Source organism: Macaca thibetana, chromosome 16, assembly GCF_024542745.1.
Source record: "Macaca thibetana thibetana isolate TM-01 chromosome 16, ASM2454274v1, whole genome shotgun sequence".
Classification (NCBI taxonomy): Eukaryota; Metazoa; Chordata; class Mammalia; order Primates; family Cercopithecidae; genus Macaca; species Macaca thibetana.
The window spans coordinates 16,599,992-16,627,130 of record NC_065593.1 but is presented as its reverse complement, the minus strand read 5'-3'; the positions used below and the strand labels follow the sequence as shown (position 1 = coordinate 16,627,130).

At 52.2% G+C, this 27,139-nt stretch overlaps 4 protein-coding genes across 16 annotated transcripts in view; 3 read left to right on the top strand and 1 right to left on the bottom strand.

The window, feature by feature from the left end:
- Positions 1–3,192, bottom strand: part of PELP1 (proline, glutamate and leucine rich protein 1) — a 30,690-nt gene extending 27,498 nt beyond the window's left edge. The window contains exon 1 of the mRNA XM_050765236.1: positions 2,910–3,192. Within this exon, the coding sequence (XP_050621193.1) occupies positions 2,910–3,158 (249 nt within the window). The 5' untranslated portion in view covers positions 3,159–3,192. The remainder of the gene's footprint in view (positions 1–2,909) is intronic.
- The window catches only part of ARRB2 (arrestin beta 2), a 160,035-nt gene extending 141,889 nt beyond the window's left edge, over positions 1–18,146 (top strand). The window contains exons 2-16 of the mRNA XM_050765365.1: positions 7,161–7,273; positions 11,279–11,309; positions 12,238–12,298; positions 12,412–12,456; positions 12,676–12,872; positions 13,482–13,541; positions 13,950–14,017; positions 14,144–14,279; positions 14,518–14,602; positions 14,870–14,942; positions 15,741–15,878; positions 16,683–16,766; positions 16,860–16,939; positions 17,233–17,287; positions 17,592–18,146. Coding sequence (XP_050621322.1) covers positions 7,251–7,273; positions 11,279–11,309; positions 12,238–12,298; positions 12,412–12,456; positions 12,676–12,872; positions 13,482–13,541; positions 13,950–14,017; positions 14,144–14,279; positions 14,518–14,602; positions 14,870–14,942; positions 15,741–15,878; positions 16,683–16,766; positions 16,860–16,939; positions 17,233–17,287; positions 17,592–17,685 — 1,230 coding nt within the window. The 5' untranslated portion in view covers positions 7,161–7,250 and the 3' untranslated portion in view covers positions 17,686–18,146. The remainder of the gene's footprint in view (positions 1–7,160; positions 7,274–11,278; positions 11,310–12,237; positions 12,299–12,411; positions 12,457–12,675; positions 12,873–13,481; positions 13,542–13,949; positions 14,018–14,143; positions 14,280–14,517; positions 14,603–14,869; positions 14,943–15,740; positions 15,879–16,682; positions 16,767–16,859; positions 16,940–17,232; positions 17,288–17,591) is intronic.
- Positions 1–27,139, top strand: part of PSMB6 (proteasome 20S subunit beta 6) — a 213,915-nt gene that overhangs the window by 111,197 nt on the left and 75,579 nt on the right. Inside the window, exon 1 of one of the 13 annotated variants that reach the window (XM_050765464.1) lies at positions 1,974–1,977. The exons of 9 other annotated variants lie outside the window; for them this stretch is intronic. The gene's annotated coding sequence lies outside the window, so the exon portion shown is untranslated. Of the gene's footprint in view, positions 1–1,973; positions 1,978–7,005; positions 7,011–7,441; positions 7,446–13,617; positions 13,622–27,139 lie in introns of those variants that run through there. 3 more of the 13 variants (XM_050765456.1, XM_050765457.1, XM_050765453.1) reach the window with 3 other exon arrangements.
- Positions 3,036–27,139, top strand: part of C16H17orf107 (chromosome 16 C17orf107 homolog) — a 206,416-nt gene continuing 182,312 nt past the window's right edge. The window contains exon 1 of the mRNA XM_050765423.1: positions 3,036–3,173. The gene's annotated coding sequence lies outside the window, so the exon portion shown is untranslated. The remainder of the gene's footprint in view (positions 3,174–27,139) is intronic.

Here is a 27,139-nt window from a genome sequence, read left to right as displayed (position 1 = left end):
ATAAGCAAATTGAGAAGACTGGGAACGAGGATGGGCGTTGGGGGGAGAGCGCTGCACAGAGAGGGATTCCAAGAGGAGAACAGTGAGTACAAAGGCTCTGCGGAAAGAACGCCCACAGGCTGAAGGATTTTTAAAAGCTGCAAACAGGATCAGAATTTTACTTTAGAAAGCTCACTCCAGCTAGGATTAAAGAGGGTAAGACTGAAGTCAAGGAGACCCGTTAGAAGATTGTTGCTGTAATATACTCCAAGCTAGATACGGAGCACTGTGCTAGGATGGTTCCATTTTGGAACTACTGAACTTGCAGCACCTGTGGCAAAGACAAGTTGGCAGGTAGATGATCAGACAGTGGATCCCCCTTGCTCGCAAGCTCCAGGTCTATTTGCTGACTTTCTTTTTTTTTTTTTTTTTTTTTTTTGAGACGGAGTCTCGTTCTGTCGCCCAGGCTGGAGTGCAGTGGCGCGATCTCGGCTCACTGCAAGCTCCGCCTCCCAGGTTCACGCCATTCTCCCGCCTCAGCCTCCCGAGTAGCTGGGACTACAGGCGCCCACAACCGCGCCCGGCTAATTTTTTGTATTTTTAGTAGCGACGGGGTTTCACCGTGGTCTCGATCTCCTGACCTTGTGATCCGCCTGCCTCGGCCTCCCAAAGTGCTGGGATTACAGGCGTGAGCCACCGCGCCAGGCCTATTTGCTGACTTTCATTTCTCATCTTAGCTAGACTCGGAATTCTCTGAGAGAAAGGACCATGTCTTATTTGTCTACCTAGACACGAGAAACAGCACCTAAAACATAACAGACACTCGATAAATGTTTCCTGAATGGAACCTCTGGGGAAGGAAAGGAAACCCTCCACATAATCCCAAGTATTGAGGATCCAATTCAAAGAACACAAGTAGAAAACAAATTCAAGGCAGGATGTATCTAAAAATGTCGCACAGGAAATATTAAAGTGGGGCCCTGGTTTCCCACATCACTGAGCTTCTTTACTCAAAATTCTACTAGACTTCAGACATTTAAGAAGAATAAGCAAGACATTAAGTTCATGTAGTTGACTTTGAGGGAGGAGAGGAAGTCCTGAAAGAGATGACAGAAATCACACATTTATAGGCAGGATAGGTAATATTTCACAAATATTTATTAAAAAAATTTCTGGGGGGCTAGGCATGGTGGCCCATGCCTCTAATCCCAGCACTTTGAGAAGCAAAGGCAAGTGAATCGCTTGAGCTCAGGAGTTTGAGACCAGCCTGGGCAACATGGCAAAACCCCGTCTCTACCAAAAATACAAAAATTAGCCGGGCACTGTGGCGCGTGCCTGTGGTCCCAGCTACTCTGGAGGCTGAGGTGGAAGGATCCCTTGAGCCTGGGAAATGGAGGTTGCAGTGAGCCAAGATCATGCCACTGCACTCCAACCTGGGTGACAGAGTAAGACCTTGTCTCAAAAAGAAAAAAGAAAAAAGAAAAAAGTTCTGGGACTATAGTGAGATAAAGAAAACAGAAAAAAAAAAAAAAAAAAAAAACCCCGCTGTAATATAACTGACTGATGAAAACCACATAAATTAGAAGAGGGGAATTTAGAGAGAAGAGAAAATACATAATCAGCTCCAGCCTCTGATACTGGGCTGAGATAGCAGAGATATAGTCTTGTCACCCTCAACTATGCAGAGTAATGTTAAAGACAAACAGATAGGGTTAGCTGTGATAAATCCGGGGCTAAGGTTATTGAACCACCCAGCAGGCTGTGACAACCGTCTTCCTGGAAGCTAGCACAGAGCTGGGAAGGTCCCAGGAAAGAAGGGTGGACACAGATCTCCTGTACATGGGTCTTGAAAGATAGGTAGAATTTGGGGGAGGTTTAGTGGGAGAGGGAGGAAGACAGGAGATTGTTAAAGCAGCAGCTATTATGGGCTAGAAATATGCCTTCTTAGAATCAGTGCTTTCACCTGGACAAGATGGCGGGTTCGAGCTAGACTGGGGGCAATGAGAAAGAGATGGAAAAGAGTGGACAGATCTGAAAACTACTCAAAGGATAAAATCAACAGGACTTGATAGATTGCATATGGAGGTGTATGAAGAAGAGTTTAGAATTTCTTGAGTGTCTAGCTTGCAGAACTGAATGGATATTAGATTCCATTCTTATAGAAGTCCAAAGTCCGGCCTAAAACGCTCTGCATGACCCGACCACTGCATACCGACCTCACCAGTCTCATCTGTACCGACTCTCTTCCCCTCCACATCTGAGCCCCAGGAACGATGTCCTTCTTTCCAGTTCCTTCCTACCACAGGGCCTTCCCACATGAGCTCTCCTCTGACTGAACAGCCCCTCCCATCTTTTTTTCCCTACCCAACCCCTATTCATCCTTAGGGTCTCAGCTTAAACGCCGGTTCCTTTGGAAAATCTCTGTCAGTCTTCAGATAAGGTTAGAGATCCCTGATATTCAATTCTCATCTTGTTTCAATTCTCATCTTGTTTTGTATATCGCCACCACGTCTGTAACCGGAGCGCCTAGTACAGTATCTGACCCTCAGTAAGAGCTCGGAAAATGTTTATTGTTGAATGCGTCATTAAGTCCGTCAAAACAATCCCCGAAACAGATATTGCCAGAGGAAAAAGAGGTTTTTAGATTATACAACTAGTGAGTGAACTGGGCCTGGAACCTAATCGATTCCTGTGTGCCGACCAATAGACTAACAACAGAAAAATAAGGCCCATTTTTCCCCTGGAGAAACTCAGGGCCGATGAAGGAGAAATACGTGCGTCCCGTCCGGAATGATACCTGGATCCCCTTTCTGCCCGCAGCTCTCCTTCCCTTAACCTTCCTATCGCACTTGCACTGCACCGCAATCCCGGTGCACAGGTGCCGCGCCAACCTCCCCACAGGGCCGCCGGCACGCGGGCCACGGACTCACCTGGGCCCCGCCCACCGACCCATGCAGCCGCAATAGGCACATGAGCCCGGGCAAATGTGGGGCCGAGCGGTTTGGGGGATGCACCGGAGCAACGGCAGACCCCGTTCGAGGTTGCAGCAAACCAGAAACACTCTCCAGCAGCAGCAGGCGGAGCCGCGGGCCCGAGTTCACTGCCGAGAGACCCCCGGTCCCGCCAGGAACCCCAGCCGCGGAGCCCGCAGAGGACCCACTCAGAACGGCTGCCGCCATCTTCCCCCGGGCTCCAGTGGTAGCGTGGCGCGATGACGTAAACACACCGCGACGGCCGCCTACTGGGGAGTGGGCGTGGGGAGGGGGCTGCGGTCCTGCGCACTGGATGAAGGCAGGCTGGACTCGCGGGCTCAGGCTGGGAAGGAGCATGCGCGGCGAGAGCAGTCTGGGCGCCGAGGCACCGGGGTGCTGGGTTCCTGGGGTGATGGCGGGTGAGCGTGTCCGAGGCGGTCCTGTGATGTTTAAGGTACACGTGGTCCGGACAAAAGGCGCCAAAGTCCGAACGATTTCCATTTAGCGAACGGAGTCTCGGGACATCTTCGCTGTAGGAATCAATAACTCTCTCTCTTTTTTTTTTTTTTGAGACGGAGTCTCGCTCTGTGGCCCAGGCTGGAGTGCAGTGGCACGTTCTCGGCTCACCACAACTTCAACCTCCCGGGTTCAAACGATTCCCCTACCTCAGCTCCCGAGTAGCTGCAGTTACATTCGCGCGTCACCTCGCCTGCCAAATTTTTGTGTATTTTTGTAGAGATGGGGTTTCACCATGTTGGTCAGGCTGGTCTTAAACTCCTGACCTCGGGTGTTCCGCCCGCCTCGGCCTCCCAAAGTGCTGGGATTACAGGCGTGAGCCACCGCGCCCGGCGCAGGAATCAATAACTCTCTAGGTAACTTGAAATCACAGACTTTTTTAACTACATTTGCAACTTCAGATATGATACGAGATGTGCGCCTTGCAAAAGCCAATTCAAACAGTATGGAAGGGCATAAAGTAAAAAGAAAAACTGCCCCTCGCCGCAAGGCCCTGCCCCAGTAGCGTCTATACTTTCCTAATATTAGTCTATGCACAAGCACATAAATGAATATTTTACAAGATTGGGGTCTGCGTGTGGCTTTTTTTCACTCATGACCTTCTTTATGCTGTTTTTTAAACTGTGTGGTATGAATGAAATGGGTGCACCATGATTTAATAATTCTATTGCTGAACTAATATTTCGAGGCTGCTCCAGCTTTTTGCTAATGTGAACACTAGTGAACATGCTAATACCTCTCTTTGTGTATTTTTGTGATTATTAGCTTCAAATCTAAGAGTCATCATTTTTCCTTTTTTTTTTTTTTTTTTTTTTTTTTTTGAGAAGTCTTGCTCTGTCACCCAGGCTAGAGTGCAATGGTGTGATCTCAGCTCACTGCAACCTCCGCCTCCTGAGTTCAAGTGATTCTCCTGCCTCAGCCTGCCAAGTAGCTGAGATTACAGGCACCCGCCTCCATGCCCAGCTAATTTTTGTATTTTTAGTAGAGATGGGGCTTCACCATGTTGGCCAGTCTAGTCTCAAACTCCTGACCTCAAGTGATCCGCCAGCCTCAGCTTCCCAAAGTCCTGGGATTACAGGTGTGAGCCACCCCACCTCGCCCATTTTTCCTCTTATTGCCTTCTATCCAATCCTTCAAGTCCTGGCATTCTGCCTCCAAAATACATTAACCCAACAGCGTTCATTTTTCTCCATCTCCACTGCCACTCGGGTCCAAATCACCATTCACTCTCACCTAGTCTCTTACAATAGCCTCTTACAAAGCCTTCATTACTCTCTGCTTCCCTCTTAGCACCCTTGTAGTCCCTTCACACAGCAACCAAAGTGGTCTTTTCAAATGTAAACCAGTTCTTGTCACTCCTTGCTTAAACCCCTCTGTGGCTTCCAAATGTGATGAGAATGAAATCCCATCTTCTCACTGATGCCTACAAGAATCCACCCAATCTGACTCATACCCACCTCCCTGACCTCAACACATACCACAAGTACAACTTTCCTTCTCTCTTTCTATTCTTGAGCCAAACTAGGCTTCTTTCTATTCTCCAGCAAAACCCATTCCCACATCAGAACCTTTGCACATGTTGCTGATTCTGCTGGAGAAACTGTCCTTTGATCCTATGTAACTGACACTATCTTGCCATCCTGAGAGGGCTTCTTTTCAGGTAGCTCCCACTCCAACCCCCATCAGCCTCCATCACATTTCCCTGCTTATAATTCATGTCATTACCAGAACTTTATTTGCTTTCTTATGTATTAACTATCTCTTTTGTCTAAAATACAAACTCCATGAAAGGGCTGTTGTCTCCTACACTATGCTCTTCCCATCACCTAGAAGAGTGCCTGGTACATAAAAGGTGCTGAAAAGATATTTCCCCAGGCGGGAGTGCAGTGGCACGATCACAGCTCACTGCAGCCTTGACCTCCCAGCTCAAGCGATCCTCCCACCTCAGCCTCCCTAGTACCTGGGACTCTAGGCACTAGTCACTATACTTGGCTCATTTTGGGGTTTTTGGAGGTTTTTTGTTTGTTTTGTTTGTTTTTGAGATGAAGTTTCGCTATTGTCACTCAGGCTGGAGTGCAATGGCACGATCTCAGCTCACTGCAACCTCTGCCTCCCAGGTTCAAGTGATTCTCCTGCCTCAGCCTCATGAGTAGCTGGGATTATAGCCTAAATTTCAACATGTTGGCCAGAGTGGTCTCGAACTCCTGACCTCAGGTGATCAGCCCACCTCGGCCTCCCAAAGTACTGGGACTACAGGTGTGAGCCACTGCACGCGGCCCCCTCTGCTTTAAAAACCACTACTGGTTCCTCGTGTCCTTCTGCGGGGCCCTCAGTCTCGCTCCTTCATCTGCTATACGAAATCCTCCACAACCTGTTCCAGGCTTCCCCACCAACACCACACAACAGGATGTGCCTTGTCTTTTTCTTTGGAATGCCCTGTCTTAACTTCTGCCCGGCCCGGCACGGTGGCTCACGCCTGTAATCCCAACACTTTGGGAGGCTGAGGCGGGTGGAACACGAGGTCAGGCATTTGAGACCAGCAAGGCCAACATGATGAAACCTTGTCTCTATTAAAAATATGAAAAGTAGCTAGGCATTGTGGCAGGCGCCTGTAATCCCAGCTACTCGGGAGGCTGAGCAGAGAAGTGCTTGAACCTGGGAGGCGGAGGTTGCAGTGAGCCGAGATCGCGCCACTGCACTCCAGCCGGGGCAACAGAGCGAGACTCTATCTCAAAAAAAAGAAAACGAAAAAAAACTTCTGCACATCCTTCAGAAAGACTGTCCTCATATGTTCTCCGCTCCACCCCCGCCCAGGCCGAGCGCTGTTAGTGGCTGTGTCTTCTGACTCAGACCTCTGTAATAGCATTCCTGGGTAATACCTGTGTATGTGTCTCCTCAACTATTCTAGGAAGTCAGGGGCCATGGTAATTCATATGTGTCCCCATCGATTGGCATAGTAAATAGCATAAAATAGGCACGGATGGGTGGGTCGATAGATGGACCGATGGGTGCGAGCGAGTGAGTGAGTGGATGTTAGCTGGGATGGGTGGGTGAAGGAGATGGAGAGTCAGAGACATTGGAAAAGGGAACCCTGCGAAGATCAAATGTAGACACCAGGAGGAGCTGACACGCTGCGGTGAAGAAGCGGGAGGGCTGGCCACAGAAGGCGGTACGCTCCGCGTGGAGCAGGTGAGCTGCGCGCACTGAAGCAAGTATCACGCAATTGAACTGCTCACCCACGTGTTCCCCCCCACCATCCTCCTTCCCAGACGGCGCTTCAGCTCATTCCACCGCCCCCAACAGCCCGGTCGCCCCCACAGCCACTGAGAAAGCAAACAAAGGGGAGGAGACCCCTAAAGGTTCTGGATGCCGAGGGCCAATCGAAAGACTTAGATCCCCTGGAAGGCGGGAGCCTTGGTTTAGGGGGGCCCAATCGGTTTCAAGGGGTTGCGGCGGGGCGGGGAGATGGGCGGGAAGAGCGGGAGCGGGCCCCGCGCGCGGGGGAGGGCTCCCCGGCTGGGACGGAACGCGAAGGGTTGGGGGCGGAGCCAATGGCCCCGTGTGTCTGCTAGGAGAGGGCGGGCAGCGCCGCGGCGCGCGCGATCCGGCTGACGCATCTGGCCCCGGTTCCCCCAGACCAGAGCCGGGCCGGGAGGGAGGGGGAAGAGGCGAGAGCGCGGAGGGCGCGCGTGCGCATTGGCGCGGGGAGGAGCAGGGATCTTGGCAGCGGGCGAGGAGGCTGCGAGCGAGCCGCGAACCGAGCGGGCGGCGGGCGCGCGCACCATGGGGGAGAAACCCGGGACCAGGTAAGGGAGGTGGGGCCACGCGGCGGGGCATGGGCGGCGGCTCGGGGCGGGGGCTGGGACGGTCCCAGACGAGGACGCCGCGGAGAGGATCTGGGGGCCGGACGCCTGGGTCCCTAGGGACAGCCATCCGGGGCCGCACGCGCAGGTCCTCGAGGATAATGAGGTTGGGGGGAAATGCCCGGGCCCCTGCAGAAAGCGAGGCCGGAGGGGGATCAGAAAAACCGGTGTCGGGGTTCTCTCAGGGATGTGGGGCCAGACTACTGGGCTCTCCCGTGCCCAGGAGTCTGGGCAGGCTGCGATGCAGGGACGGAGGGAGGAGCAGGTGGCTGGCCCCGAGGGGTCGTGTACGGGGAGGCTGGATGCTGGGAGGGGGATCCCCTCCAGACTCGTGCCAAGCCAATGCAAAGCCTCCTGTCCAATATCCCCCAGGTAGTCGCGCTGCCCACACCTGTCCCGAGGGCCGGGTGGCTCCTCATCCAAACTTCTACCTTCCCCTGGGTTGCCAGGAGCAACAACAGCTTCATCTTGGGAGAGCCTGACCCTTCCTGAAACTAGATCGGATCCCTCTCCCTGGGGGTGGGGGAGGCAGTATTCACGCTGGGCGCGCGTCCACTCCCCGGATGTTTTCTGTGCAATCGAGGCTCTTTCCTTCCACTGATACCCCGAGTTCTCTTTTTTGGTCTCTAGCAAAATCCACTTCCTGTTGTGACTCAACACCCCCAAGGGGTAAGGGGTGAATGCCTGAGTCCCAGGGGAGCAGGAGCAAAAGACAGAAAGGTTGGGGCTGTAGGCCTCAACCCAGAGGGGATCGGGAATAGGGAATTGGTCCTGAGCTCTGGCTTGCTCTGCAAAGCATCATATCGACCCCACTTCCAACCTATAGAGTAGGAGAACCCAGATTTCTGAGCGTCAAGTAGATGAGTATCAGAAAGAGATCATCAGAGAGATGATCGGTGTCCTGGATTAGGGTTTAAACATCCCAGAGAAAGGGGAAGTTGCTGCCTTGTGGGAGGCCCCTGATTTCCGTTATGTGGTTCAAGGAGTGGGACAGATGGACCAAAGGGGACTGCTGACTTGACCCAATTTCCCTCACCTCCATCAAATTCTGGGCCACAGGAAATGGAGAGAATAGCAGGAAGTGTGAAAGGACATCTGCTTCAGCTACCCCTGCCCCCATTGGGCACCTCCCTGGTCATCCCCACACTCTGCCTCCTTGGCCAGCCTAGTATCTGCACGCTGCTCCTCCTCAGCCTGGCAGGAGGTGGCTGGGTTAGGATCCAAAGGGCAGGTGCCTTGCAGCTGCTCCAGGGCAGTTGCCCCAGAGCCACACTGCAGTTGGCCCACTGACTGTGGCTGTCACAGCCCTGTGCCAGGGCTCCTAATGGGAGGACACCCTGGGACAAAGAGGAAAACCAGAAGCAAAGGGGAGGGAGAGCCTGGATGATGCCACAGCACTCAGCCCCCAAGTTGGGACAAAAGATAGGATGTTTATTCTAGCTGCCACCGTATCGATGTTTATTCTCTTTTATTGGTTAGGAATACCTGGGGGCCTCCATACCCTTTACCTTATAATCTTTGGACAGCTTGGCTTTCTGGGAAGAAGGGACAAGTGAAGTTGTAGCAGAAACTGGGCCTATGGTAGAAACCACTTAGGGCCAAAGGCCAGAGTCATTGCTCTCCTATATGCTCCAGCTGTCAGAGCTGTAGACCAGATGGAAAGATGGTTAAGTCTTACCCAGATACTGCGGCAACCTGCCCATTGGGGTCCTCTGGGAATGGGGTGGTAGAGTTGGAGGAGGGATGGGCTAGTTGGCAGGATTTCACGTTCTGCTGTCTATCTGAGGATCCTTTCCAGGGATCACTGCTGAGGCAGAGTGGATTGGAAGGAGTAAGGTGATGCTTCAAAGAATAGGCTCACAATTGGCCAGATCACTGGGATTGCCAAACACTTCCTTACCCTCCCAGCAGTGGGTGGAGTCCAGGCTTAAATTGTTTCAGCAACGGGAAAGCGAATACCCTTCAATTGAACAAACTATTGATGCCAGCTACAGAGACGGATAGTGTAATATTGATTGAGAGGATGGACTCGGAGCCAGACCGCCTTGGTTTCTATTAATTCCCACCATTTACTCTCTCTGTGACCTTAAAACACTTAACCTCTCTCTGCCTCAGTTTCCTCACCTGGAAAATAGAGACATTAGGACCTCCATCACTGGGTAGTTTTATTTTATTTTATTTTTTATTTATTTATTTATTTATTTATTTATTTATTTATTTATTTGAAATGGAGTCTTGCTCTGTCACCCAGGCTGGAGTGCAGTGACGCAATCTTGGCTCACTGCAACCTAAGGCCGGGCGTGGTGGCTCACGCCTGTAATCCCAGCACTTTGGGAGGCTGAGGCAGGTGCATCACCTGAGGTCAGGAGTTGGAGATCAGCCTGGCCAACTTGGGGAAACCTTGTCTCTACTAAAAAAACTACAAAATACAGGCCAGACGCAGTGGCTCAAGCCCGTAATCCCAGCCCTTTGGGAGGCTGAGGCGGGCGGATCACTTGAGGTCAGGAGTTCGAGATCAGCCTGGCCAACATAGGGAAACCCCATCTATACTAAAAATATAAAAATTAGCAGCCAGGCGCAGTGGCTCACACCTGTAATCCCAGCACTTTGGGAGGCCAAGACTGGCGGATCACGAGGTCAGGAGATCAAGACCGTCCTGGCTAACACGGTGAAACCCCGTCTCTACTAAAAATACAAAAAATTAGCCGGGCGTGGTGGTGGGCACCTGTAGTCCCAGCTACTCGGGAGGCTGAGGCAGGAGAATGGCATGAACCTGGGAGGCAGAGGTTGCAGTGAGCCAAAATTGCGCCACTGCACTCCAGCCTGGGCGACAGAGCAAGACTCCATCTCAAAAAAATAAAAAATTATCCAGACATGATGGCAGGCACCTCTAATCCCACCTACTCAGGAGGCTGAGGCATGAGAATCGCTTGAACCCAGGAGGTGGAGGTTGCAGTGAGCTGACAGCATGCCACTGCACTCCAGCCTTGGTGATAGAGCGAGACTCCGTCTCAAAAAATATATATATACAAAACATACCTGGGCGTGGTGGCTCACGCCTGTAATCCCAGCTGCTTGGGAGACTGAAGCAGGAGAATCACTTAAATCTGGGAGGCGGAGGTTGCAGTGAGCTGATATCGCGCCACTGCACTCCAGCCTGGGCAACAGAGCGAGACTCCGTCTCAAACAACAGAGTATTACAAGAGATGACACATTTGAAACACGTGGAACGGTGCTGGGCATGGAGAAGTCACTCTGAATGTTAGCAGCATTAGCATCTTCATGATCTGGGTGGCACTGTGCTGGAGATGCGTAAATGAATAAGGCCTCCGAGGCTCACAGTCTGAGGAGGGAGGCAGCTAACTGTCCGTGTGTGCTACCACACCACAAGTAAAACATCAACAAGGTGTGACAGGAACCCAAAACAAGGAGTGACCAGAGTCTGGGCTGGGTCAGCTTCCTAAAGGCTGGGCGTTCAAATAGGCTTTTAAGCTGTTGAGGTCGGAGTTGGGGACAGTTGGAGGTGAGTAGAGTAGAGTCAAACTTGGGTAGGGCCTATGGTAGAAACCATCTAGGGCCAAAGGCCAGGGTCATTGCTCTCCTCTATGCTCCAGCGGTCAGCGCTGTAGACCAGATGGAAAGATGGTTAGGTCTTACCCAGACACTGCGGCAACCTGCCCATTCTGGTCCTCTGGGAAGAGCCTGGGTGGTTCCTAGGGCAACCAGTGGCCATTACTAGGGAGGGACGGGGACGAAGGAGGGTGGACAAGAGAGGGGCATTTCCCCTTGCCGCCATGTTAGAAATAGGAAGGACCTTCCGGGAAGAAGGGGAAAGGGGCTGCAAAGCCCTGCAGCCTCAGGCAGGAGGCCTGGGAGGGAGAGGGTCCTGGTGTGGGGTCCCTGCTGAGTCTGAGGGAGGCAGTGGGGTTTCCCTTTCTGTTTTGTTAGGGTCTTCAAGAAGTCGAGCCCTAACTGCAAGGTGAGTCTCCACAGCACTTACCCTTTCGACCCTCCCTGGGCCCCAACAAAGCCCGGCCTTCCCCTAGACGATCCCCAGCCTGCCCAAAGATGATCCCCAACCCCTAGCTCCCCACTTCCTGTGACAGCTAAGAGCCGACTTCCTTTCCTCCTGAAGCCCCTTGCCGCAGAGGCTGCTCAGCCTGAGCCAGCCACAGGCTGGGTGGGGCAGGCCTGGGTCCCCAAGCAGATCACAGAGGAGGCGGCCAGAAGCAAGCCATGTGCCTGTAGCCCTCCTAGGGCCCAACCCAAGGTGCGTGGGGCTGGGAAAAGTTAACAGCCCCCACCCAGGCTATGGCTTATTGATCCTAGAGCCCCTTGAGGGGACCTCGTGAGGGTGGCAGCTGCTCTCTAGCTGGCTAGTAGGACTGAGTTCTCCCTGAGGATCCAAAGACACACACACATAGACACACGGACACACACAGACACAAATACACACACACACACACACCCCTCTGGCTGGTTGAGGATGCAAACACACACACACACAGACACACACAAACACACCTCGCTGGTTGGGCTGAGTCCTCCCTGAGGATGCAAACACACACACACAGACACACATGCACATACATGTTCACATGCACACCTGACTGGGTGGGCTGAGGCCACACACACACACACACACACACACACACACACACACACACACACACCGGGCTGGTGGGCAGAGGTGTGCAGAGATTAGGGAGCAGCTAAAAAGCGTTAAGGTCCACTAGTCTGAGAAACGCCGCCACCCTCACTTTCCAACACTGTTGGGAGGAAAGCTGGAGAAACTCCTTCCTGATAGCCCAGCCTGGAGATCCCCGGGCAGGGCAGCCAGTTTTGAGGGCTCCGATGCCCTGTCACCATCCTCCCCAATCTCCCCTGTGACCCCTTGACATCCTCAGCTCACCGTGTACTTGGGCAAGCGGGACTTCGTAGATCACCTGGACAAGGTGGACCCTGTAGGTAAGTGTTCTCAGAAAGGAGCAGCTCGTTCCCCAAGAGGGGAAGAAGTTCCCGGGCCCAGGAAAGGGGGCGGCGGCTCTTTCCGGAAGTGAGCTGGTGTGTCCCCCTCCTAGATGGCGTGGTGCTTGTGGACCCTGACTACCTGAAGGACCGCAAAGGTACTGGCCCCAAGTCCGGGGGCTCAGGGGAAGTGGGGGCTAGGGAAGTGAAATGGGCTGGCCTTGGAAGGGCACCCCAGAGAGATGGAGGCTGGAGGTGGAAGCCAGGAGTAGGGTTCAGGCAAGTCTTATGCTGCTGAGGGAGGAGCAGCGGCTGCTAGGTGCTGGGGGACTGGGGAAGCGGGGCTCCTGACCACACATCTTACCCTCCCTTGCCAGTGTTTGTGACCCTCACCTGCGCCTTCCGCTATGGCCGTGAAGACCTGGATGTGCTGGGCTTGTCCTTCCGTAAAGACCTGTTCATCGCCACCTACCAGGCCTTCCCCCCGGTGCCCAACCCGCCCCGGCCTGCCACCCGCCTGCAAGACCGGCTGCTGAGGAAGCTTGGCCAGCATGCACACCCCTTCTTCTTCACTGTGAGGATGCCCCTGCCCTCTGAGGGCCAGGGGGCTGGGCTGGGACTGTGTCTGGGGTGGGGGTAAGGCACCGCTATGGACAGATCTGGAAGAAACAGTGAGGCAGGGACCCTAGATCCACCTCCCTTCAGGGTCCCCATGCATTCAGGAAGCCCTTGATTATCTGCCTTCTCTCTGGGTCCCTTCCTTCCTCCTTTCTCATCCCCAGGAGTCCTTTCTCCAGCCTCTTTTTCTTTTTTTTTTTTGAGACAAAGTCTCACTCTGTCGCCCAGGCTGGAGTGCAGTGGCACAATCTTGGCTCATTGCAAGCTCTGCCTCCTGGGTTCAAGCGATTCTTATGCCTCAGCCTCCTGAGTAGCTGGAATTACAGGCGTGCGCCACCACACACGACTCATTTTGTATTTTTGGTAGAGATAGGGTTTCGCCATGTTGGTCAGGCTGGTCTAGAACCCCTGACCTCAGGTGATCCGCCCACCTCGGCCTTCCCAAGTGCTGGGATTACAGGCGTGAGCCACCGCGCCCAACCTCTCCAGCCTCGCAAGTTGAGATTTGGAGGAAGATCTGGGGGCTTTCTGGAAGGACTCAAGTCTTCTCTTTCCTCTGCCACAGATACCCCAGAATCTTCCATGCTCTGTCACACTGCAGCCAGGACCAGAGGACACAGGGAAGGTATGGGAGGAACAGCTCTGAGGGCTCCCAGGGCAGGACAGGGGCCAGCAGGAGCCTGGAGGCACAGCTGAGCCAGGGGGTGAACTGTCGAGATGCCAGGGTGGGGCCGAGGGTAGGCCAGTGTCTCCGTGGAAGTGGGGTGTGTATGGTGATGCACGCGTGACCCTGCCTCCTGCTCTCTGGACCTGCATGGATCTGGGGATGGGGGCTCCCCTTGCCCCTTGCACTACCATGACCAAGCCTCTGCCAGGTTTGGGGCTTTGGAGAGGAAGAAGACTTGGTCGCCAGGGTTGTGAGACCACAATGGGGCAAGCATCCCTGCCCAAGAGGAGGGAAGGGGGAGGAAGGAAGGGGAGTGATGGTGGCGGGAGCCTTGGGTAAGATGTGGCCTTTTCTCCCCCTCCCGAGGCCTGCGGCGTAGACTTTGAGATTCGAGCCTTCTGTGCTAAATCACTAGAGGAGAAAAGCCACAAAAGGTGAGGGACGCGACCTCCTCTATGATGTAAGAGGAGGCTTTCCAGGAGCCCAGGCCCCGTGCGGGGGAGGAGTAGGGGTCTAGGTGTCTGAGGATTGACCCCCTTCTGCCCCCACCCCCATCCCAGGAACTCTGTGCGACTGGTGATCCGAAAGGTGCAGTTTGCCCCAGAGAAACCCGGCCCCCAGCCTTCAGCAGAAACCACACGCCACTTCCTCATGTCTGACCGGTCCCTGCACCTCGAGGCTTCCCTGGACAAGGAGGTGGGGTGTGAGAGGGTGACGCGGATGCCACGGTGCAGTTTAGACCCAGGGGAGGGGGGGCGAAGCCACACATCAAGATGACATTTGTAAAGGAGGTTGCCTTGGCTGGATGTGGAGAGTTGCCGTATGCTTGGGTTTGATGGGAGGGGGCCAGAACAATGTGTTGTGTTTGGGGACACACTGATGATGGGACCAGTAAAAACCAGATCCAATTCATATGACCCCCTCCCCCCAAAAGCTGTACTACCATGGGGAGCCCCTCAATGTAAATGTCCACGTCACCAACAACTCCACCAAGACCGTCAAGAAGATCAAAGTCTCTGGTAGGAGGTGGGGTTTGGAAGGGGGTCTTTGGGGAGGGTGTTACTGCACAGGTGGCTCCTGGTGTGATCTCAGCCCAGGCCATTTCCCAGGGCGGGAGACCCACCAGGGCTCAAAGAATTTAGGTTGTTCCAGAATGATACAGGGAGCCTCGGTGTTTACTGCTTCCAGGGGGGAGCATGGAGGGGCCACGCCACGGGGTCTGGAGTTGTGTTGTGGGGGTGGCTTGTGCTCCATCCAGAGCTGCCTGACCCTGTCCCCCCCCACAGTGAGACAGTACGCCGACATCTGCCTCTTCAGCACCGCCCAGTACAAGTGTCCTGTGGCTCAACTCGAACAAGAGTGAGTATCGGGAGAGACCCAGTTCCCAGTCTGGGGGAGAAGAGCAGGATCGGGAGAGTGTGAGGTGGGGGAAGAATTCTTCCTGAGCCGTCGCCACTTTTTTTTTTTTTTTTTTTTTTTTTTTTTGAGATGGAATTATTGCTCTTGTTGCCCAGCCTGAAGTGTGATGGGGCGACCTCTGCTCACTGCAACCTCCACCTCCCAGGTTCAGGCGATTATCCTGCCTCAGCCTCCCAAGTAGCTGGGACTACAGGCATGCAACACCATACCTGGCTTATTTTTTTTAATTTATTTATTTATTTTTGAGACGGAGTCTGCTCTGTCGCCCAGGCTGGAGTGCAGTGGTGTGATCTCAGCTCACTGCAAGCTCCGCCTCCCGGGTTCAAGCCATTCTCCTGCCTCAGCCTCCCGAGTAGCTGGGACTACAGGCGCCCGCCACCACGCCAGGCTAATTTTTTTGTATTTTTAGTAGAGAGGGGTTTCACCGTGTTAGCCAGGCTAGTCTTGAACCCCTGACCTCAAGTGACCCACCCGCCATGGCCTCTCAAAGTGCTGGGATTACAGGCGTGAGCCACTGTGACCAACCACCATCTTCATTTAAAAGGGTATTCCCTCTACAACCAGGCACCTCTGGGTTGCTAATTTTCTTGAGCACATTGAGCCACAACCTACTCCCTTGTGACCTGTGCCCAAAGAGAGAAGGGACTGGTGAAGGGGAGATGCTGCTTGGGGGTGATAGGCCGCCCCTCGCCCAGTCCAGCCCCCTGAAGCATCTTGTTCTCTTGTTCCCACCCCCAGTGACCAGGTATCTCCCAGCTCCACGTTCTGTAAGGTGTACACCATCACCCCGCTGCTCAGTGACAACCGGGAGAAGCGGGGTCTCGCCCTGGATGGGAAACTCAAACACGAGGACACCAACCTGGCTTCCAGCACCATGTGAGGGTGGGGCTGGGGCGGGTCCCCCGCAGGCCAGGGGCCAGACGTCAGTTGAGTGCTAACTATGTGCCAGGCCCTATCCTAGGTGCCAGGGAGGTACAGTGAACAGAAGAGACAAAAAGAACTCTTACATTCTAGGAGAGGGAGGCTAGACAAATCCCATCAGTGGTCACTGTACGGCAGGTTTAGTGACAAGTATGAAGGAGAAAAAGCAGGCAGAGAAGGGAGGGATGGGGCGCAGTGAGATGCAAAGGTGAATTGGGAGTAAGGAGCCAGCGGAAGTAAGCAACATGGGTGAGCAGGAAAGGACAGTTCTGGGCAGAGAAAAAACAAAGACTCAGAGGTGGGGCAGCCTGGAGTGTTGGAGGAATGGGGAGGTGCCATCGTGCCCTCGGGCAGGAGCAGCCCTGGAGGTCCTCAGCTTCACAAAGGGCTGCATTTCACCTTCCCCGGTGCCTTTGTTCAGGGTTCTCACTGCACAGCCACATACAACAGGCCCGGAAGGCAACTTATCAAGAACTAAGTAGCAGGAGAGGAGGAGGAGGTGAGGTCAGGGGCTAATGGAGAGCCAGACGGTGCAGTGCTGTTAGCGGAGAAGGACGTCAGCTTTTACGGGAGAGAAACCACAGGAGGCTCTGCACGGGGAGTGCAGCGCGCACTGTACCGTAACCGCACGCCCGGGCTGCTGGGGCCCCGCGGGCCTGTGCGAGTTTGTGGTCCTGCCCAGAGGCCCCATGGGAACCCCACGGTGGCCCAGGTGACAGGGTGATGGGCCCTGGTCTGACTCCACCACCGCAATTGCAGCGTGAAGGAGGGTGCCAACAAGGAGGTGCTGGGAATCCTGGTGTCCTACAGGGTCAAGGTGAAGCTGGTGGTGTCTCGAGGCGGGTGAGTGTCATGGGGGGTCCGGGGTGGGGGTCACACTGGCTCTCGATAGTCCTATGTCGTCATCCTCTTCACGATCCCTCTCCCCTTCCCCAGGGATGTGTCTGTGGAGCTGCCTTTTGTTCTTATGCACCCCAAGCCCCGCGACCACACCCCCCTCCCCAGACCCCAGTCAGGTGAGCACACCGCCCACCCCAAGCCCCGCGACCACACCCCCCTCCCCAGACCCCAGTCAGGTGAGCACACCGCCCACCCCAAGCCCCGCGACCACACCCCCCTCCCCAGACCCCAGTCAGGTGAGCACACCGCCCACCCCAAGCCCCGCGACCACACCCCCCTCCCCAGACCCCAGTCAGGTGAGCACACCGCCCACCCCAAGCCCTCAGAGGGAGGGCCTGAAGCAGGGCCAGTGGAGGAAAACTGGCCCTTCCAGCACCCACCCCCACACCCCCTCTTCCCGTCCCCCCAGCCGCTCCGGAGACAGACGTCCCCGTGGACACCAACCTCATTGAATTTGATACCAAGTAAGAAACTCATTCCCCTACTTCACCCTCTTGGGACAAAGATTCCTGTCACATTCAAATCTGCCCTCATACCTCTTCCTTGCTTTTTGGGGGGAGAAGGGGATTGCGGCGTCAAATCAAGATGCTTAGCCTTGTGAGGCTGCCTCTTGCTGCCTTTTCTTTGTCCCTTCCTGTGAATACCTCTGGTCCCACTGCTGTTCGAACGCCTCTGTCCCAGAGGCCCAGCCTGGGGGAGGGCAGGGAGTGGGAGGCTAGGAAAAGTGTCAGAAGCCCTCACCTCACACCCCTCTTTCCCACCACCAAGCTATGCCACAGATGATGACATTGTGTTTGAGGACTTTGCCCGGCTTCGGCTGAAGGGGATGAAGGATGACGACTATGATGACCAACTCTGCTAGGAAGCAGGGCGGGAAGAAGGGAGGGGATGGGGTTGGAAGAGGTGAAGACAGGACCAAGATCCCCACTGTCACTGGGGGATTGTCCCAGCCTCTCTTCCCTTCCCCTCCACCTGGAAGCTTCTTCAACCAACCCCTTCACTCTCCCCCGCACCCCCCACCATGATACGCACTGGACCCTCTCTTGCTGAATGTGGGCATTAATTTTTTTGACTGCAGCTCTGCTTCTCCAGCCCCGCAGTGGGTGGCAAGCTGTGTTCATACCTAAATTTTCTGGAAGGGGACAGTAAAAAGAGGAGTGACAGGAGGGAAAGAGGGAGACAAAACTCCCACTCAACCTCACACCAACACCTCCCATGATCACTCCGTCTGCCCCCATTCCTTCACGAGGAGACCCTTTGTGGACAAGGCTGTTTCTTTGTTTCTGAGCATAAAGAAAAAAATAAATCTTTTACTAAGCATGAGTGTGTTTTCTCTGTAGTGTTTAGAGAGTGTATACTGTGCTTGTCCATGATTCTGTTAGCTTGTGGGGGAGGACCCAGTCTCTCTTCTGCACCCAAAAGGCACCTGACACAGAGGCTCTCAGTAAATGCTTATGGGATGACTGTGCTGTGGCTGTGTTCCAAGGTAAACATCAAAACTTGACTTAGTCCAAACTCAGGGGTGAGGCTTGATAAGACCACAAAGTAAACTTAGTCATTTATAGGGGTCGTAATAGTTAACCCGCCCGCAGACAGACGCTCACGGGAGCTAGCCAGGCAGGCTGTTCCCTGTTGCGGCTGACATGCATGACCACCTGTGACCTGTTGTGACCGAGTCGTGTTCATTTCCACTGTTCCTTATGGTTGCTCAAGCAGTGTACTCCTGTGGCTCGGTGGGGCCACAACCGCGGGCCTCGCCAGAAAAGCCACAGGACGTCTCTGGAGTCTGGTACCTACATTCTAACACAGAAGCTGAGGCTTGGGCAGCAAGAACGTCGTGCTGCCATGAGGCCCTGTCCTAGGGATCACATCCTAGTGCTGCTCCTGGGACATTCATCAGGGACTCCCTGAGGCTTTACCGAAGCCCCAGGCTCCCCTGGAGGGAGTTAGCATCACTCCACGAACATTTCTCACCTCCATCATCTGCTTCCACTCATGTAGCCCAACCTTCCTCCTAAAGCTCTTTCATTCATTCCACAAACAATCTTGATTTGAGTCCCTACAAGGTACGAGGCGTAGTATAGCAGTAGAAGGAAAAAAAACCTTAATTCATTCCCTTTTTTTTTTTTTTTTTTTTGAGACCGAGTCTCGGTCTGTCGCCCAGGCTGGAGTGCGATGATGCCATCTTGGCTCACTGTAACCTCCACCTCCCGGGTTCAAGCGATTCTCCTCCCGAGTAGCTGGGATTACAGGTGCCTGCCACGACTCCCAGCTAATTTTTGTATTTTTAGTAGATACGCTGTTTCGCCATGTTGGTCAGGCTGTTCTCAAACTCCTCACCTCAAGTGATCCACCCGCCTCGGCCTCCCAAAGTGCTGGGATTACAGGTGTGAGATACCGTGCCCGGCCTCCCTGGTTATGTAACTACAATATCTATGCTTCAGAGGAGAAGTACCGGAGCTAGGAGAACGCGTGACAGGGAGTTCTGAGCTAGGCTGGGTTTGGGGAAGATTTCCCTGAGAAAGTGACCTTTAAGCAGAGAAGTGAAAGATGAGGGGAGTTCGGGGACGGTGCAGGGATGAGCGTTCTGGGCAATGGCAGTGTCGTGTGAAGGCAGGAGGAAACAGAACATCTGGAACCTGAAGAGGCCAGAGAGACTGGGACAGAGACAGCCAGAGGCAAAGTCGTTCCTTCTGGCTGCTGAGCCAGATGGGGGCGGCTCACACAGGCCTTTAGTCTATGTTATGGCTTATGACGTCTAGTTAAATCGCCATTTACCCCACAAGCTTTAAGTGCAGCCCAAAGGCCCGTGACCTTGCTTACCCCGCCACAGCAGCAGCCTCCCCTGCAGACCCTGGACTTTCTCATGCAGAAGAACCATCCCCTCTAAAACCATCTCCAGCATCCCTCCCGTTCCCGTGCACCTGCTCCTTGACCTCTAAGCCCAGGGACCTCCATTTTTTTTTTTTTTTTTTTTTTTTTTTTTTTTGAGATGGAGTCTTGCTCTGTCGCCCAGGCTGGAGTGCAGTGGCCGGATCTCAGCTCACTGCAAGCTCTGCCTCCCAGGTTTACGCCATTCTCCTGCCTCAGCTTCCCGAGTAGCTGGGACTACAGGCGCCTGCCACCTCACCCGGCTAGTTTTTTTGTATTTTTTAGTAGAGACGGGGTTTCACCGTGTTAGCCAGGATGGTCTTGATCTCCTGACCTCGTGATCCGCCCGCCTCGGCCTCCCAAAGTGCTGGGATTACAGGCTTGAGCCACCGCGCCTGGCTTTTTTTTTTTTTTTTTTTTTTTTGAGACAAAGTCTTGCTCTGTCACCCAGGCTGGAGTGCAATGGCATGATCTTGGCTCACTACAACCTCTGCCTCCTGGGTTCAAGCAATTCTCCTGCCTCAGTCTCCCCAGGAGCTAGGATTACAGGCGCCCGCCACCACACCCAGCTAATTTTTGTATTTTTAGTAGAGATGGGGTTTCACCATGTTGGCCAGGCTGGTCTTGAACTCCTGACCTCGTGATTCACCCACCTCGGCCTTCCAAAGTGCTGGAATTACAGGCGTGAGCCACCGCGCCCGGCCTTTTTTTTTGAGATGGTGTCTCGTTTTGTCACCCAGGCTGGAGTGCAACGGCACAATCTTGGCTCACTGCAACCTTCGTCTCCCGGGTTCAAGCAATTCTTCTGCCTCAGCTTCCCGAGTGACTGGGACTACAGGCGCACACCACCACGACCACCTAATTTTTGTATTTTTAGTAGAGACAAGGTTTCACCATATTGGCCAGGCTGGTCTCGAACACCTGATCTCCTGATCCGCCCACCTGCGTCCCCCAAAGTGCTGGGATTACAGGTGTGAGCCACCGCACCCAGCCGATCTCAACTTTTTTTCAGGAGAATCAGAACCCTCGGGGTGCCATGGTAAAAATCCAGAGTCAGGCTCCACCTTTCCAGATTCTGAGTCAGAAGGTCCCAAGAAGAATCCAAAAATCTAGATTTTTAATTAGTACACACTTTGAAAAACTGCCCTTTTTATTTATTTTATTGATTGATTGATTATCTTTTTTTGAGATGGAGTCTCATTTTGCCACCCAGGCCGGAGTCCACTGGGGCAATCTCCGCTCACTGCAACCTCCACCTCCCAGGTTCAAGCCGTTCTCCTGCCTCAGCCTCCCAGATAGCTGTGATTACAAGTGAATGCCACCATGCCCGGCTAATTTTTGTGGGGTTTTTTTGTGTTTTTTTTTGTTTTGAGACGGAGTCTCGCTCTGTCCCCCAAGCTGGAGTGCAGTGGCATGATGTCGGCTCACTGCAAGCTCCGCCTCCCGGGTTCACGACATTCTCCTGCCTCAGCCTCCCAAGCAGCTGGGACTACAGGCGCCCGCCACCGCGCCCGGCTCATTTTTTGTATTTTTAGTAGAGATGGGGTTTCACTGTGGTCTTGATCTCCTGACCTTGTGATCTGCCCGCCTCGGCCTCCCAAAGTGCTGGGATTTCAGGCGTGAGCCACCGCGCCCGGCCTAATTTTTGTATTTTTATAGAGCCAATATCTCACCATTGCACTCCAGCATCGGCGACAAGAGCGAAACTCTGTCTCAATAAATAAATAAATAAACAAATAAATAAATATAAATAAATAGTCCAATTCAATGGCATTTAGTATATTCACGATGTGTACACCAACTATCACCTCTGTCTAGTTCCAAACATTCGGCTTCCTGTATTTTTAATAATACATAAATGTTTTAAATTTTTCTTTCTTAAGGCCGGGCGCAGTGACTTACACCTATAATTTGTAATCCCAGCACTTTGGGAGGCCAAGGAGGGTGGATCACCTGAGATCAGGAGTTCCAGACCAGCCTGGTCAACATAGTGAAACCCTGTCTCTACCAAAAATACAAAAAATTAGCTGGGCATGGTAGTGCGTGCCTGTAATCCCAGCTACTTGGGAGGCTGAAGCAGGAGAATCACTTGAACCTGGGAGACAGAGGTTGCAGTGAGCCAAGATCGTGCCACAGCACTCTAGCCAGGGTAACAAGAACAAAACTCCATCTCTAAAAAAAAAAATTATTTTTGCTTTTTAGGTTCATACACTAGGACAATTTTCTATTTTCATGTAGTCAGTTATAATAGCCACTAAAAAAAAAAAAAAAAAAGCTTATGGTGGGGCGTGGCGGCTCACGCCTGTAATCCCAACACTTTGGGAGACCGAGATGGGCGGATCACAAGGTCAGGAGATCGAGACCATCCTGGCTAACACGGTGAAATCCCGTCTCTACTAAAAAAATTAGCCGGGCGTGGTGGCGGGCGTCTGTAGTCCCAGCTACTCGGGAGGCTGAAGCAGGAGAATGGCTTGAACCCAGGAGGCGGAGCTTGCAGTGAGCAGAGATCGGGCCACTGCACTCCAGCCTGGGTGACACAGCAAGACTCCATCTCAAAAAAAAAAAAAAAAAAAAAAAAACAATGACAACAAAAAACAGTTTATTGGGTTTTTTTCACAAAGCTTTTGGCCCTTCTGTTTTCCCACTACTTGACACTTCATTTTCTTTCCAGACTATGCTTCAAGATCATCATATCAACCCCTATCTCATCAGCACACTCAACCCTCCATTCACGATCGTATTCTCAATCCACAGCCTGGATCCATCCAACTATATCCCTTTCTCTGCTCTGAACACAGGGGTTGGTGCTCATACAACCTCTTATTTGTTCATTCAACACATTTTTCTTTCTTTTTTTTTTGTTTTTTGAGACAGAGTTCTCACTGTGTCACCCAGGCTACAGTGCAGTGGCCCAATCTTGACTCACCACAACCTCCGCCTCCTGGGTTCAAGCGATTCTTCTGCCTCAGCCTCCCGAGTAGCTGGGATTACAGGCGCCCGCCATCCCACCCGCCTAATTTTTCTATTTTTAGTAGAGATGGGGTTTCACCATGTTGGCCAGGCTGGTCTCGAACTCCTAGCTTCATGTCATCCACCTGCCTCAGCTTCCCAAAGTGCTGGGATTACAGGCGTCAGCCACTGTGCCTTGCCAACAAACTTTTTAAACACATTCTAGGTACCAGACACTAGGTATGAATCTGGGGCTGCTAAAAATGTACAGTCTCTAACCCAAGGTGGGCCCCCAATGCCAGACAAACTCTTGTCTCTCTCCAAGTCTCTGGTTACCTCCCTCTCCTGCTCCCATCCTATGTACTAATTCTCTTTTTTTTTTTTTTTTTTTTTTTAAAGATGGAGTTTCACTCTTTTTGTCCAGGCTGGAGTGCAACAGCACAATCTCGGCTCACTGCAACCTCCACCTTCCTAATTCAAGCAATTCTCCTGCCTCAGCCTCCTGAGTAGCTGGGATTACAGACACCTGCCACCACGCCCGGCTAATTTTTGTATTTTTAGTAGAGACGGGGTTTCACCATGTTGGCCAGGCTGGTCTCAAACTCCTGACCTCAGGTGATTCCCCTGCCTCAGCCTCCCAAAGTCGTAAGATTACAGGCGTGAGCGCCCAGCTACCTACACACTAATTTTCTGCCTTCCTCATGCTCAAAGTGACTTCTGTTTTTCACAGAGATTAGGCAATGAAGAATGAATAATTTCAATTTCCCACCTCCTACTGACAAACAGTGACATCTACACCAATTCTCCTACACAACTAAGGTTAAGGTGCCCTCTCCAGTTCAAAGCTAATCCCTCTACCTGTGCTCAGATCGCTGTCCTCCCACCTCCACTGAGACCTTGATCCACCAAACCACACCCCTCTCCAACCTGTGTCTATGGCTCTTCCTCCATGGTAAATAAGCCCACATAAGTCTCTTCTATTTAAGGAAAGAGGGAGGGAAGAAGAAAAAAAAGAGGAAGAAGGAAAGGGGAAACCAAACAAAACACTCTCCTCTACACTTATGTCACTTATTTATTTCCTCTCTTCTTTGTTTTTTTGTTTGTTTGTTTGTTTTTTTTTTTTTTGAGACAGAGTTTCGCTCTTGTCACCCAGGCTGGAGTGCAATGGCGAGATCTCGGCTCAATGTAACCTCCGCCTCCCGGGTTCAAGTGATTCTCCAGCCTCAGCCTCCTGAGTAGTTTGGATTACAGGCACCCAACACCATATCCAGCTAATTGTTGCATTTTTAGTAGAGATGGAGTTTCACCATGTTGGCCAGGCTGGTCTCAAACTCCTCACCTCGTGATCCACCCACCTCGGCCTCCCAAAGTACTGGGATTACAGGCATGAGCCACCATGCCCACGCCCTCTCTTACTTTTCATTCTTTCTTTACTTTTTGTTTTCAAAGTTATGTATACACATAAAGAGTCAGTACTACAAGACCTATTCCAATAAAAAGCAGACTCTTGCCACTCTAATTTCCTCCTCCTCAGAGGCAACTACTGTCACCACCTTTTTTTTGAGACAGGGTCTTGCTCTGTCACCCTTGGCATGATCCTGGCTTACTGCAGCCTCCTCCATGCCCCAGGCTGAAGAGATCCTCCTACCTCAGCCTCCCAAGTAACTGGGACTGCAAGTGCAAAAGCCACCATGCCCAGATAGTTTTATTTATTTTTTATTTTTATTTATTATTTTTTTTGAGACAGAGTCTCACTCTGCCACCAAGGCTGGAGTGCAGTGGCACTGTGTCAGCTCGCTGCAACCTCCGTCTCCTGGATTCAAGCAATTCTCCTGCCTCAGCCTCCCAAGTAGCTGGGATTACAGGCGTCCACCACCACGCCTGGCTAGTTTTTATATTTTTAGTAGAGACGGAGTTTCACCGTGTTGGCCAGGCTGGTCTCGAACTCCTGACCTCAAGTGATCTGCTTGCCTCGGCCTCCCAAAGTGCTGGGATTACAGGTGTGAGCCACTGCGCCCGGCCAGTTTTTTTTTATTTTTTGTAGAGATGGGGTCTCCTCATGTTGCTCAGGCTATGCCTGGCCTACTTTCACAACCTTTAGATGTTTATTTTGGCATTTACCTCCCTATCTCTAAACATGCTTATTTGGCAACTTCTTGATTTTTGTTTTTGTTTGTTTTTTGTTTTGAGACAGAGTCTTGCTCTGTTGCCCAGGCTGGAGTGCAATGGCATAATCTCGGCTCACTGCAACCTCCGCCTCCCAGGTTCAAGCGATTCTCCTGCCTCAGCCTCCTGAGTACCTGGGACTACAGACGTGCGCCACCACACCTGGCTAATTTTTGTATTTTTAGTAGAGATGGGGTTTCACCATGTTGGCCAGGCTGGTCTCAAACTCCCGACCTCAAGTGATCCACCAGCCCTGGCCTCCCAAAGTGCTGGGATTACAGGTGTGAGCCACTACACCTGGCTCGTGTGATAGATTTTTTTCATGACTTCCCTCATGGTTTGATTTTTCTAGGGTGTTTTTGTTCGTTTTGTTTTCGAGACGGAGTCTTGCTCCAAATTGCAGTGTTACTGATACCTTCCAGTCTTCTGAAAATAATGTTCTTGGAGGAAGGGATCAAGAAATGTGGCACCATCATTTAAATTCCCTCAGGACCAACTCTATTGGACACATAAACAATAGCAACAACATCTACTTTCAATAAAATGTTGGCATTGCTCTCTGCCAATTACCTTGAGATCCTGACTCAGGAACGAAAAGCTCTATACTGACCCTGGCCTTCAGCTCCTGACCTCAAGTGATCCCCCCGCCTTGGCCTCCAAAAGTGCTGCGATTACAGGCGTAAGCCACCACGCCCAGCCAAGGTTGCTTTTTTGGATTCAATCATGTATTATACTATCTCTTACCTAAGAACTTGAATAGTTGTTCCCACCTCCCCCTTTTTATTTTGGTTTCTCTCTTTCGTGTTAGAAAGTTTCTTTAAATACCTAGAATCTTTGCTTTCTGCTCACATTTGAGAGCGGGTGCTTAGCGTGACATGGTGGCTCACATCTGTAGTCCCAGCTACTCAGGAGGCTGAGACAGGACGATCACATGAGCCCAGGAGTTCAGGACTACAATGAACTATGATTGTGCCACTGCACTCCAGCCTGGGTGACAGACAGAGGCCCTATATCAAGAAATAAAAAAATAAAAAAAAAAGAGTGAGGTGCTAAGAAGTTGACTAGAATTTCCATGTACACAGTTGGGACTTACCAACTGTGAGTTTCACTATGAGGTCATCTGGCCAACTGACTGGTTGGAGAGCCCCTGATGTTCATATCCTGAGGTCTTTTCTCATTTATCAAATTCCCCAGAGAAGAGTCTTCCAGTCTCTTACCTGGAAAGTATAAGCCTTGCTGATGGAGTTCTGGAAACTACCACTCACTGTATAAACTTTCGGTGGGGGGGGGGGGGTTGTTTGTTTGTTTTTGATACAGGGTCTCACTCTGTCACCCAGGCTGGAAAGCAGTGGTGTGATCAGGACTCACCGCAGTCTAAACTCCCAGGCTCAAGCAATCCTCCCATCTCAGCCCCTCCAAGTAGCTGGGACTAGTTTTGTATTTTTTGTAGAGTTAGGATCCCACTATGTTGCCCAGGCGGGTCTCAAACTCCTGGGCTCAAGTGATCCTCCCGCCTTGGCCTCCAAAAGTGCTAGAATGACAGGCATGAGCCAACTCATCTGGCCCTAAACTTGCTTTTGTTTTCTTTTTTTTGAGATGGAGTCTTGCTCTGTCTTCTAGGCTGGAGTGCAGTGGCACAGTCTCGGCTCACTGCAGCCTCCACCTTCCAGGTTCAAGCAATTCTCTTGCCTCAGCCTCCCAACTAGCTGGAATTACAGGGGCCTGCCACCACGCCCGGCTAATTTTTGTAGAGATGGTGTTTCACCATGTTGCCCAGGTTGGTCTCGAACTCCTGACCTCAGGTGATCCTCCCGCCTCGGCCTCCCAAAGTGCTGGGATTACGAGCGTGAGCCACTGCACCCGGCCTAATCTCTGTTTTCAACGCAGTGGTCTTGCCCTCAACTGTACTCAGGTGCTCTCTAAGCTAAAAACCTCTTTTCCATTTCCAACAAAGAAACCTCCAGTATTCTGATGGGTTGGGGAAGATCAGTTGCCAAGATATATAGAGTCAATAAAGAGATCTGGAGGTCTAACTTCAAATAATCCTCCTAATTTTAGTACCACTTTCACCCCAGTTGTACACGATGCCACTAATTTCATGGTAAATCAGGTTGCTTGTAAGCTTTCTTTGCTGCTGGCTTAGTTACCACTTGACTACAAAATCAGTCTGTTTTCCAATATCCGTCTAAAGTTTTGCTATTAACTCCTCTCCCTTTGACTCCTTTTAAAAACACTTTAGGCCAGGCACAGTACACTCACACCCATAATCCTGGCACTTTGGGAGGCCAAGGCAGGAGGACCCTTTGAGTTCAGGAGTTCAAGACCAGCAA